General features: G+C 44.6%; 1 protein-coding gene across 1 annotated transcript in view; it reads right to left on the bottom strand.

Annotated features, from left to right (window-relative positions):
- Nucleotides 1-13,671, bottom strand: part of NRGN (neurogranin) — a 38,484-nt gene extending 24,813 nt beyond the window's left edge. Inside the window, exon 1 of the mRNA XM_048512804.1 lies at nucleotides 13,378-13,671. Within this exon, the coding sequence (XP_048368761.1) occupies nucleotides 13,378-13,392 (15 nt within the window). The 5' untranslated portion in view covers nucleotides 13,393-13,671. The remainder of the gene's footprint in view (nucleotides 1-13,377) is intronic.
- Between the last annotated feature and the right edge of the window lie 343 nt (nucleotides 13,672-14,014).

Raw genomic sequence — 14,014 nt, forward strand, 5'->3', positions numbered from 1 at the left:
AGCCACTACAGTATAGTGGATTCCATAGAGCAGTGGTGGCGAACCTTTGGCACTCCAGATGTTATGGACTACAATTCCCATAAGCCCATGCCAGCATAAACTCAATTGGCCATGCTGGCATGGGCTGATGGGAATTGTAGTCCATAACATCTGGAGTGCCAAAGGTTCGCCACCACGGCCATAGAGCATATTTATGATGATTCCAACTCGTATGAATAGACAACAGAGGCCTTGATGGGTTAAAGGTATCATTCAGTATAAAGACAGCATAATGTGTTACATCCTCCTTAGTCCAATGAAGACAACAGAGTTACTTAAAGCTATCTAATGGCTGGATGGGCTGTTGGAACCGAGATTTCTGAGCTTAGCACTGTTAGCTGGGATGCTTTGCCAGCTCTCAAAAGGAAGCACCAAGCGAGGCATTGAGGTGGGATGTTTCTGTGCGTAAATACTTTTATCCCACTTCTCTCTCACGCTGGGGTCTGCGCATGACTTACAAAGCAAAAGGCACATCAAGAATAGGAATGTAAACAAAAATATACCACCAGCAAACCCAGACTTAAAACAGGACGTGAGTCACAACCACATGCTGTTTGGTGCTGTTTGCACAGGGGACCCCAGGGTGCAAACCAGGGCTTACGAGTCAAGAACCTTTCCGCTCACTCTTCTGGCCAAGAGGCTTTTGGTTACCTGCATTAAGGGAAGGGCATCATGAGGCCCTAAGTCAGGGATCTTCAGCCTTTCTAGAGCTGGGACATGCCAGTCCCAGATGCGAGTGAAATGTTAGGACCTAAAACCACCAGACCACACAGCTTGGAAAACACACAACAGCCAGGAATTTGAACTGGGGCTCTAAGTCAGGGTCTTGAGTTTTTCCCATAGCATTTAGTGAATTGTAAGCACATAACAGGGAACACAAGCTGAGCACTGGCTGTTTACTATAATGAGGAACTTGTCCAGATCACAGGCATGGAGATATTCTCCACATCTGATTTGCCTGGCCCCAGCATCCTGCCCCTCCTATTGAATATCATACAAAGAGATGCAGGAGATGCAGAATCCTTGCTCTCTACTCTAAAGACAATGGCATCTTCAGATACTGTTCACATTTATAGGCATGTGGTAGTGAACTGTATTTGTTTTGAACTGTACCCTATCCACATAGACTCCAGAGGCTGCTTCTGATCTTACCAATAAAGCATTAACAAAGTTAGTAATAACAAATAGATTAATCAGCAATACAACCATTAAAGGCACAACAACAAACAAAAAACACATTAATGCCAGAAATATCCCAAGGTATATAAAAGACAAGTCTGTAAAGCAGTAACACAATTTCCACTTCCTCTCAGCCCTGCCCATCTGCTTTTTAGAATCAGAATCATAGAGTTGGAAGAGACCACAAGGGGCATCAAGCCCAACCCCCAGCCATGCAGGAACACACAATCAAAGCACTCCCAACATATGTTCACCCAGCCTCTATTTAAACAACCCCAAAGAAGGAGACTCCACCACTCTCTGAGTCAGTCAGTTCCACTGTCAAACAGCTCTGACAGTCAGAAAGTTCTTCCTAATGTTTAGGTGGAATCTCTTTTCCTGCACCTTGAATCCATTACTCCATGTCCTAGTCTCTGAGGAAACCAAGCTTGCTCCCTCTTTGACATGGCATCCCTTCAAATATTTAAACATCCCCCCTTGATCTTCACTTCTCCAGACTAAGTAGCCTTCAGAAGCCTTCACTTGAAATGATACTCTGGCTGAATTTTTTCCCATTAAGCAGAGCAAATGTTTGAGGAATTTTTCAGCCTCCTTTAAAAAAATATGTTGGGTAACAAAAATATTCCCAACAAATGAACATACCTGATGAAGGGAGCTTGAATTGAATTGTCAAAGGCTTTCACAGCTGGAACTAACTGGCTGCGGTGGCTTTTCCAGGCTGTGTGGCCATACATGGTGGTTTTAACTCCTAATGTACCAGCCACAGATGCGGGCAAAACATTAGGACCTAAAACTGCCGACCACAGCCACACAGCATGGAAAAATCACAACAGCCAGGACTTTCTCAAAAGAAATCTTTCTCAAAAGCTTATACCCTGAAAATCTTGTGAGTCTTTAAGGTGCTACTAGACTCAAATCTTGCTCTTCTACTGCAGAACAACATGGCTACCCACTTTAAAAGATCTCTCTCGTCTTTTTCTCCCTTTCTATATCCCTGAGTGCAGGTGCCATTGAACTAAATCCTCCAGTTGCTATGGGTAAGGATATGTTGCTGGGGGTAAGGATATGGAAACCCATTTCCTTTTAAAGAAAGCAACCAAATACACACACACACCCTGCCTTACAATGGCTCTGCCCATTTTCTGAAAAGCTCAGCAGACTCTCTGAGGGAAATACTGACAGGCTTCGTGGCACCCATGGGCACCCTGTTGGGGAACCCTGCTTTAACATTTTGGATCCCTAGTATTTGCATGACCCTGCCTCTGATGGCTCAGACTCTGCCCCTGTCTTCTCAGATATCAAGAGCTGATTTGCGAGGAACAGCAAGACTGAAAGTAAAAAATGACAGCCTAAAAAGAGAGAGGGACTTGAGTAAGAGGAGGACAGGGAGAATGTGGTGGCCTTCGTTCATGTTATATGGCATCACGTCGCGACTGTAAAATCCCCAAGAGATTATGCTCAGCTCGGTATAATTGCAACACAACAGCTTCTGCTCTTGGCTCCAAAGTTGCTGACAAGTGACTGCCAGTGCCTTTCTGAGCAGAGTTACACCCTTCTAAGCACACTGATGGCAGCTTGAATTCAGTAAGCAAAGAGCTGTACTTGTCACAATAGGGTCATCGGTGGTAGCTGTATCTTAAAATGTGTCCCTGTTTTCACCTGTGAAATGTTGGACAGTATGGGCTAGATGCAGACCAAACTGGCAATTTCCACTGACTCTTCCCACTGCAGACCCCCCACATTTCATAGCTCAGAGCCCCCCTGTCTATGATTGGCAACGTCCAGGTAGTCAACACAGATAAAAAGGGATAGAAGGGGAGTGGTACACAAAATATCTGAAACAAAAGCAATACCATATAGGTAGCATTAAAGATCAGTTGTTGAAATTTTGATCTCCCATCTCAATATATGTCTAGTTGTATATGCAATCTGTGAGTACTATTTAAAGCTCTGTATATATTGTTAATGAATCTATAGAAAGCTTTAGCAAGACCAAGTTTTTGCCAACGATATACTTTTGATTAGATGGTACCCTCCATGTGGCGGCTGTAGAGCTCCCACTTTTACAACTGATTTCTAGATGACAGAGATGAGTTCATCTGGAGAAAATGGCCGCTTTGGAGAGTGGATTGTATTGCATCCCACTGGAGAACCGGGTTTGATTCCCCACTCCTCCACTTGAGTGGCGGAGGCTTATCTGGTGAACCAGTTGTGTTTCTGCACTCCTACATTCCTGCTGGGTGACCTTGGCCTGGTCACAGTCCTTCAGAACTCTCTCTGCCCCACCTACAGAAATGGGATCCAGCAGGTTCTCACAGGTTCCCAAGAGTAGGTTACTAATTATTTGTGTGTGCCGAGAGGGGGTTACTAATTGGTGATTTTGCCGCGTGATTTTTGCCTTAGTTACGCCCCTCCTCTCAGCAGTAGCGTGCAGAACTTGAAGCAGTCTAGCAGGAGGTGCACCGGTGTACGTGGCAGCCTGCGCCTGCGTGCATTTGTTTCCCGCCCAAGGACCGGCACAGCGGCTGCGTCCTTGCCACAGCCCTGCCCCCGGAATGCCCGGCCACGCCCCGATTGTGCCCCACCCAGCCCCATTGGCGCCATGGGAACCTGTTACTAAAATTTTTGGATCCCACCACTGCCCACCTACCCCCAAAAGTGTCTTTAATGGGGAGAGGAAGGGAAAGGAGCTTGCAAGCCACCTTGAGTCTCTTTACAGGAGAGAAAGGTGGGGTATAAATCCAAACCCTTCTTCTTCTTAGGCTCCACACCCCTAATCTCCAGGAATTTCCCACTCCTGAGCTGGCAACCCTACCGCTTATCCCCCAGGAGATTTTGAGGAGACCAGTGGCTTGCAATCAAGGTCTGGGGTGAGGGGATTTCCAATCGGTCATTGGAAAATTTAGCTAGGATCCAACCATGTGTCTCTGCCAACTGCTGCTGTTTATTCAGTTTTATTCAGTTGTATTAAAATGTGCTTTTACTGATTTTTTTTTCTACAAAAATTGGACTTGGTCGTGATCTTTAATTAGACAATACAAAGAAATGAAAAGAAGAATGACAGACACAAAGAAACTCCGTAATTTTGTTTGTATTTCCATAAGTAAAGTGGATATAATTTTTTTTTCAAAATGCTGAAAGCAACCTGTAATTTTCCTGAAAGGGGCTGGATCAAGCTCCCACGGCCATCTTTCACAGCTAAGGCCTTGTTGGAGGTGGGGTTTTGAATGATGGAAGAAAAATATAGATATTTGTAAAAAAAAAAAACTTGCGTGTGTGTAAAACTCCTAGTGTATAGGTTGTGGAAAGCTTCCTGCAGAATTAAGAGCTTGTTTAAAATGCTGCAATAGGACTTTAAGAATGCCTTTAGCGGGGGAGGAAGATATTAAAGGCAATGGCAGAATCACATGTACTAGTCGCAGTGGTGGCGAACCTTTGGCACTCCAGATGGCCATGCTGGAAGGGGCTGATGGGAATTGTAGTCCATAACATCTGGAGTGCCAAAGGTTCGCCACCACGGTACTAGTGTAATCCTTATTGCTTTGATGGCATTACACTAATGTAAATGATCCGTGATCCATAGATGTTGCTCATGCGCTTGACACAAATATGGCTGTTTCAATTTTTAAAAACACTTTCTTTTAAAGCTTCTCAAATCCTTGGAGGCTTAATATTTCTGGAAGCTATTTTAAGATTCCTTTAAACTAAAATGCCGCATGGTAAGCATTGGCTGCATTGTATCGCATTTTCCATGTCAGTTCAGCACATTAATATTACACAGCTGGCAATGGTTATGTAAGCCCATCTCCATTTGGCGGGTAACAACTAGTCTAACACCCTGCTATTTACAACTCCTTTTTTTATTTCTGGAAGGCGAAAAGCTGACTTTGTGATGCTGATGGGTTCCTGGTCTGGTTTTGATTCATAACCTTGCTCTGTGTAGGTGGGGAACTAGCAAAATTAATGAGGTAAGATTGCCACATTTTATCCTGCCACTTTTTGGACAGTCCAGCCCGCTTCCTGCATTAGTAAGACAAAACAAACTATGCATTAGTCAGATGTTTCAGGAAAGATGCAAGAATATGACTTCATGCAACTTGTGATTGGCTTGTCAAACTCACCATCACGGGATGAACTGAAGGCTGTTTACTTAGATGCTCTTTAAAATGGTTATACAGGTTCAAGATATGTCTGGATCAGTTCTATTGTGAGCTCCAAATGCTGGGGGTAAACAGCCCAGGAAGGATGTTCTTTTGATACCTTGCTTGTGAGCACTCCAGAGTCATCTGGTCTGCTACGGCTAGCGACACACTGCCGGACAAGGAAGTTCCCCAATGTGATCCATTATGTATTAGTAAATTATTCTGTTGTGCACTGCCTTGAGCCCAACCTTGGTTGGGAGGGCAGGATAAATATATATTTCACTTTTACTGCTAGTGGATAATTGCAGCTACTGATATAAATATTAAATCTAGAGTTAGAAAACAGGTCACTACTCTCTCAGACCCCGGAGTGTCCTAGGGTTGGTAAATGGGGAAAAATTCGGCCCTGGTTCGGATTTGAGTCCAGTTCGGGTGTATGGGCTCGGATCCCCCCCAGTTCCGAGCCTGCCAGGTTCGGATACACCTGAATTTGTGGTGACATCCGAGATTTTCGGATGTGTTTTTATTTTTTTGCTGTTTTTTCACGTTTTGGCCTGCAGGGGGCGCATTTTAAAGGTATAGGCATGAAAATGTCAGGGCATCTTCTGAGTACTGTCCTGATGATGTTCCCCAAGTTTGGTGCAGTTTGGTTCAGGAAAGCCCAAGTTATGGACCACCAAACGGGATGCCCCTATCCCCATTGTTTCCAATGGGAGCTAATAGAAGATAGGGGCTATATTTGAGGGTCCATAACTTGTGCCCCCCTGGACCAAACTGCACCAAACTTTGAGTACATCATCATGACAGTATTCAGAAGGTATCCTGAAATTTTCATACCGATACCTTGAAAAATGCGCCCCCTGCAGGCACCCCCAGAAATTTGCCCAAGATTCTGTGTTCTGCATTGAACTGTCATATAGTGGATAAAATCAACAGAAATAGATGGCGTAATGTTCATTCCTTTGCTACACCCAGTTTGAAAACTGAAATGAGCAAGCAGGATAATGCACTCCCATTATTTTATCCTGCTTGCTCATTTCACTTAATGTTGCTGTTAACAGCTTCAGAGTAAATCTTTTTTTGTTTTAGAAACTCAAAGCAGGACTACAGGCTGCATCTGGAGCCTGTGTGTGGACAGCTTGCGGGTTATACATTTTTAAAAGTATGCAATCATGTGCTGCTAAGTCCCAGGGGTATCCCAAGATACAACCAGAGTGGGGTTTGCCTTGTGCAAAGAGCCATCAAATCACAGTCAATATGTGGTGACCCAGGAGGGGCTTTTAAGGCAAGTTGAGAAGCAGAGGTGGTTTGTCATTGCCTTCGTCTGCAGAGTCTTCCTTGGAGTTCCTCCCTTCAGAACTGGATTTACAGATCAACTAAGTAACCTACAGTAATATGAGTGGTTTCTAAATATGAAAAAAATGTTAAATTGTCTCAGTTAAATCTCTGACTGCCCAAGGTCACCCAGCAGGCTACAAACAGAAGAGTTCTCCAGATAAGAGTTCATTGCTCTTTATCACTACACCATGCTGGCTCATTTTTTCAATTACTCAACTCTTTGTCCCCAGTGAGAACCCAAAGCGTCTTATATCATTCTGCTCTCCTCCATTTTATTCTGACAACAATCTGGTGAGTTGGACTAGTCTGAGTGTGCATGATTGGCTCAAAGTCACCCAGCAAGCTTCCATGGCAGAGTGGAGATTCAAACCTGGGTCTTCCAGATCCTAGTTTGATGTTGTAACCACTACACTGCTCTGGATCCTAAGCATTGTCCCCTTTCATGGTGCACCCTTTTTAATGGTAGTGGCAGTACTCTGTGTATCACCTGGTGTGTATCTCAAGACCTTGGAGCTTCCATTCATGCAAGGTCAGTGTTTTTCAATTATTTGAAAAGTATTGCCAAAGCAGTAGATGAAAAGGTCTACAAATGGGAGCAAGACTTGGGATCCACACACATATTACATAGAACAAAATATATAAATACAAACTGAATGAATTAGGAAAAATGGTTTTCTGTCTCTAGAAGTGAACAATTGAAATTTCAATGGAGTGAGTGAGAACATAAGAGGGAAGGACAAGAGTGAGAAGGAGAACAAATAACAGAGAGACCTCAGGAAGTGGGGAAGGAAAGGCAACAAGAGAAGGATGTGAACTGGAACATGTTCAGGCATTAGTTGAGTTGAGAAGGCAAGGACTAAAAGGGTTAAACCAATGGCTTCCTAGCCAAGGGGAGGGCTATGAGCGGAGAGAGGGAAAGCAGGAAGTTGACCCTGAGAAGAAGTGATGGGAGATAGTTGCTTGAGAGAAGCTGGGAGGGGTGGATACTCAAAGGTCACAGGCCAGGGTACAACTGGAACTAAAGTCAGAACAGGGCAAGGCACTGGAGTACCAGTTCCAATGACTGTTAGAATGGGCTGGGCTGGAAAACGCTATAACACATAGAGCAGATCAACCCTACGGAAAACTCAGCATTTGCCATTCAGAACTCACAACCAAGATTCATTGCAAGATATCTTTTTGTCTGGTAAATCTGAATGCCTGCCCATTTATGCTCTGCAGTTACTGTTCTCCTCTCTGGGAATGAAAAGGGCTTCACAAGGTCCTGAGATCTTATATCTCCTTTGCAGTTTAAAAACAAATTTGACATCATGGTGGTAACAGTGGTTGTGTGCTGAAACTAGAACACCCCCCCCCCCCAGCTTTTCCCATCAGCACATATGCATGCTGGATTAAAGATTCACTAGCAGAATTTCTGCCTGGCTGCCTTTCTTGTTAAAAACACCAGACTTCTTCCAGGGGCGAGGGAAGAGTCCATGCTCCTCACTTGCATGAAGAATGTACCTCTTTAGTATTTGGGGTTATAGGTGCTCTCAAATCCCCAAAGTGTTAGAATGGCAGTTGCCTTCTAGGGTTGTTCCAATTCAATCCTAGATTCGCAAACATTTCTCATTGTGTGCTGTGTGGTTTCCGGGCTGTATGGCCGTGTTCTAGCAGCATTCTCTCCTGACGTTTTGCCTGCATCTGTGGCTGGCATCTTCAGAGGATCAAAGCCTTCGACAATACATTTCTCATTGTCCTTGTCGAGGAGAAGAGATACTGTTGGTGGAGCTTGTTCACGTTTTTGCTATCGTGACTTATTCCTCCTGAGAGATGAAATACAGTGAGGCGGTCACTTCTGAAAGCCGAACGGAGCAACTCTGAACAGAGCTCTCGTTTCATAATTATTTGAGAGGAAAGGGTTTCCAAGGACAGTGAAGAAACAGAAAGCTTTATTTTAAAAAGGAAGGGTATATTGTTTTGTAGAAATAATAAGTCACGGGGGACCATTCTACACATAAAAGGAGTCTTCTGCTCATGGAAAGCTGCTGTAGACGTCATGCTAGAACATTGCTTGAGAAAAGCTAGCTCAAGCGAACTATGGTATTCCATTTCTCAAGAGAGTGAGCAACCTCCAGTGCACATGGATGTGTGAAAACTGTATGGAGTGACTGCTTGTTGAACCAGTTCTTCTACAATTGGTTGCAAAACAGCAATAGCAGTTCGGTTCCTTTGGTTTGGGGTTCACTGGATAGCCAACCATAATGTCTTGTTTATAAACGATGTCCCATGCTGAAAACTGAAAAGGCTGAGAAGGATGCTGAGGAGCTTCAACATACATTGTCTACCTAGGACAGAAATGCCTGTCTCTGGGAAAGGGAATATCCAAAATGTGATATAATAATGTTTAACATTTGTATATCACTGAAGACGCTGGATGTCCTTCATACAGATTATCTGGTTATAAAACTTAGGTGAGTAATTGCCTATAGACTGGAATTGGTGGCAGGACTGAGGATGAGAGCAACTTAGATAAGGCAATCTATTGAGTTCATGGCAGAAATGAAATTCAAAGGGGGAAGGGCTGGTTTGGAGTTCAGTCTTAGCCAGCACACCACACAAGGGGTCTTCAGTTCATGGGTCAGGACAGGTGGATAACAGATACTGGTTGGGTTGCGAGTCCTTATCAAGTCACCATATTAATAACATAAGAACATAAGAAAGAGCCTGCTGGATCAGACCAGAGCCCATCTAGTCCAGCACTCTGGTACTTGCAGTGGTCCACCAGATGCCTGTGGGAGCTCACATGCAGGATGTGAAAGCAATGGCCTTCTGCTGCTGCTGCTCCCGAGCACCTGGTCTGCTAAAACATTTGCAATCTCAGATCAAAGAGGATCAAGATTGGTAGCCAAAGATCGACTCGATAAATCTGTCCAAGCCCCTTTTAAAGCTATCCAGGTTAGTGGCCATCACCACCTCCTATGGCAGCATATTCCAATTCTGCCTTTTGGAAGGATCTGCTGTTAGTGCCGATGCAGGAGATATTCTCCTCCTATCTCTTGGCATGACAAAGTCAGTGCAGAGAATTCCTCCATGTCTATGACCCTTGGCTTCTTCCTCACTGTGGCACACAGCCCCCTATTCAGCTTGCATTCCTTGTCCCCAGCTCTCTTGGTCTGCTGTCCATGGTCCTAGCCTGGTCTCCAATGAAGTCACTACTGAAGTCAATCCTCTTCCCATCATGGCATTGTGAAGTCATATGACTGATGTAATGTGCTATAGCTCAATGGATCTCAGAATTGGAAAGGTCAACCAGCACTTGCTACACAGAACATTTTAAAAAGAACCATCCAAAAACCAGTAGGAGAACTTTTCAGTTTCCCAGGACTCTGCTGTTGTTCTATGTCATCATCTCTCAACAAAAACTCTGCAAAGGGGACAGGAATAAAAATTGCTCCCGTTTGAAATTAGAACACTAGAATTTATCATCAGATCTGATACCTGTACATTTGCACTGCTCTGACCCAAGTTACCCCGATCTTGTCAGATCTCAGGAGCTGATCAGGCTTGACTTGGTTAGTACTTGGATAGGAGGCCACCAAGGAAATCCAGGGTTGCTATGCAGAGGCAGGCAATGGCAAACCACCTCTGTTCATCTCTTTGCCATAAGGGGGTTGGTCCAACTTGATGGCACTTTCCACCACCACCACCACATTTGCACTTGAGAGCATGGACTTCTTTCCCATTTCAGGTGTTAGATTAGCACAGCAAGAACGGTAGTGCTATCACCTATAGCTGTTGCTGTAAAAGGAGTCATTCTGTTCTCATTTGTGCTTTGCATAGTAGTAATGTTGCAGACTCATCTCTGTTCTCTTCCTTTATTATCCCAATAATTTAAAGGAGGCTACTCTGATTACCCTGCCATTGGAATAGCCTTAATATCCTCTTGTTTTGCTGACCTGTGTCTTGCCAGCTGACCCATAACCCTTAGAATGGTTCATGTTCCTCGGCCATTTGGAGAAACTTATTGTGTATTTTCTGCTTGTTGCACACTGGGAAGTGCATTGCTTGGTAAACATTCAATGCTCATTCTCCACCTGAGCCACCCAAGCACCTGCTTGGGGTAACACAAAGAAGAGGTTGCCTGATGTTCCCCCAAAGGCTCCATTGGCTCCTGGCCATAGACAGTGTGGTAGGCAATGTGCATTTCCTATAGTACTTGCTAGATGTTGAGCCACTGTGCCCTTGCCAGAGGGGTTTAACTCAGACACAGTAAGCAGAAGCATAGGAAGGGCATTGGGCACATCTTGCTGACATATATACATATGTGCTGCCAAGTCACAATGGATCTATGGCAACTCCGGCAAAGGACTTTCAAGGCAGGGGGCAAGCAGAGGTTGTTTGCCATTGCCTGCTTCCTCTGCAGAGCTTTCCTTGGTGATCTCCCATGCAAGTACTGATCCTGCTTAGCTGCCAAGATTTGATGAGCTCAGGCTATACCCTGCTGCCTGCCCTCCATATCTTGCTTAGAAAGTCAGAATACCCTGAATTGGCCCTGTGGTGTTTTGGGAAACTGCAGTTTGGGAGGCTCCAGAATAGCATAGACCAACCCACCAACTTGCCCACCCTGCTCTTGGATGCCCTCGCAGTTCCAAACCTTCCATGTACAGCGAGATGATGCAAATTTTTATTTCCTGAGACCACATGACCTGGTTTTGATTCCACTTCATCAGATGCAATATAACTCTGCCATCTCCTAATTGGAATTGCTGGAAATAAAACCCAAGTCCCTGTTAGAACCAAGGGGAAATCAGTGCTAGAATCTGCTCGCTGTGCAAATTGGATTGTGTTCCAACTTGAGTACTCAATGTGCATGTCAAATTCTTCTTCATATGGCTCCATGGATTTTGGGATCAGGCTCTTACAGTGATTAAAGGCTTCTGGTTAACTCTGGTCTCGTGGCAGATCGTGGCATCTACCTGGACTGGACTTCACTTTGTATTGTTAATAGAAAAGGCCTTTCATCTTTTGGATCCTTAAATGTATAAACCCTGGTGTGGAAATAAGGGCTTCTTGGCTTTTAATATCCAAAAGGTGAGACTTTTTCCATCTCTGCATTTGCCTTCTTGGAAAAAGATTCCCTTAATACATTTTTGTGTGCCAAGAAGATGCTAAAAATCACAGTCGTTCTACAAAGGTGGAAAGTACACACCTTGGCTACCTTATTGAGAAACTTTATTTCTTTAGGTATGTACACCTCACTTTTCTCCCCCAATGAAAACCCAAACTGACTTTCAATATTGTTTTGCTCTCCCCCATTTCATCCCCACCACAACAACCCTATGAGGTAGATTAGGCTGACCCAGTGAGCTTCCATGGCAGAATGAAAATTCGAACCTGAGTCTCTGAGATCCTAATCTTCCACTCTAGTCTCTACACCCAGAGCCCTTCATCTATCTATTTTTAGCTCACCTTTTCTCTTAGGAGCTCAGGATGTTGTACATGGTTCTTTCTCATTTGCCTCTTACAACCCTGTGAAGCAGGTTAGGCTGAGACAGGATGACTTGTTTGAGGATCATTCGTAAGCAGGGATTTGAATCCAAGTCTTCTAAATCCTAGCCCAGCACGCTGACCACTACACAATACTACACAGCACTCCGTGCATGAGCACTGGACAGCATTTGGCTGGTGTGCAGCCGTTTTCTCCCACTCCTGTCTGCACAGCATGGCCAGATATGCCTCTCCATGCATTATTACCCCTAGTGACTGAGAAATTGCCATGAACAGAGTTGAGGAATAGGTTGAGCTCACGTATCTAGCCATTTAGCAAGACCTTGCGTGGGCACTGCTAAGCACTGACACCGGAGAGTGGGTTAAGAGTCTGTGCTTCTTTGTAGGCTCAACACTTAAGTAATAGCAGGGAATAAACAACACAGGATACGTAGCCCACCCATATGAATAAACTTCACAGGATGTCTTCCCCACCCCTACAATTTCAGCTTTTTGCTGTTGAAAAACACAATTCTTCCTGTCCCTTAAGAGTTCTGGTTGTCTAAAGTTCAGCATTTTAGTGAGTATTCTTATAAACGGGGGGGGGACACCCCAGCCCTGTACCCAGCTTTTATCTAGCAATCGCCTCTTGTTCTCTCTCCCCCACCCCACCGCCCCTCATCAAAGGACTTAGTTTTCCCCTCTCCCTCTTTCTCACCCCAGTTTGCAAGAACAGAAATAAGCAGCGACTCCCACACACAAACTAAGTGTTCTGCCAATCCTATTATTATTATTATTTCATGTTTAAAATTTCGGCAACAGGAAAAACCACTCTACCGTGCAGAGAAGCCTGTGTCCCAAAGCAACCTCTTTTGAAAACAGTGAAAAAAATCTTAGACGAAACTCATCTCCTTTGGAAATGAAACAGACTCCGAAGAGTTTGGCGAATACAATATCCTCCAAGTAGAACCATTTCCAAGATCGCAAGAGTCCAAGTCAGCAGTGCATGCAGATCAGAGCTCAGTTACCTCCTTCCCCAAAGGTCTTGGACCCACAAAGAACAGTCAAATACCTCACGCAGGTCCACAGCAGTTCAGCAACGAAAGTCACAATGGCACAACCAGCCCCCCCCCCCTTGCAATCTTTTGCACCACCAGTTCATGTACAATTTCTGTGCCTTAATAAAAACATATACAAGATCTATACGTACATTACAGCAATCCATCCTGGATGCCACTGTGATGGGAATTTTCCAGGCAGCACGAGGCTGGTACAACAGGAAGGCAGAGATCCACTTTTTTTTGGCTTTTGAGAACTTGCTTTCTCTCCCACTTGTCTCTGGAGCAGCTCTTTCTGCAGGTGCCCAAGTTGTGTGGGGCTAATTGCCTACGTAACCCAGTTACTCGCGGCTGGGGAGCCTATCAGACCCACTCAAGCAGCTCCAGTTCGTATGCTTTTTAATTTCTCTCTCGCTCCCTCTGCCTCTCTCCCCAGCTTATTTTACAGCAGCAACTCCCCTTTGCTTCCAACATCCTTCAAATGCTTAAAGACACAGGCAGGCTGGCATTAGGATGCCTTTTGTGCCATAGAAATACACTATAGAACAAGCAGTCCCAAACATTCAGCGGCTGCTTTCGCAAGGTTCCTTTGTTAGGGCACGACCAGGAGTTCTCTTCGTACCTGGGCTCAATCAGATTTGATTAACTGATTGGAAAGATAATCCGACTGAATCCTTTTCTTGCTTCCTAACCTGTTTCAGTTACATGTTTGGGAAGGGATCCTTTGCCTGTATGTGCTCGGTATACATTTTTCAACATGGCTGCTGCTCTGTGGCCATCAGTTCTCGA

This window comes from Sphaerodactylus townsendi, linkage group LG12, assembly GCF_021028975.2.
Source record: "Sphaerodactylus townsendi isolate TG3544 linkage group LG12, MPM_Stown_v2.3, whole genome shotgun sequence".
Lineage (NCBI taxonomy): Eukaryota > Metazoa > Chordata > Lepidosauria > Squamata > Sphaerodactylidae > Sphaerodactylus > Sphaerodactylus townsendi.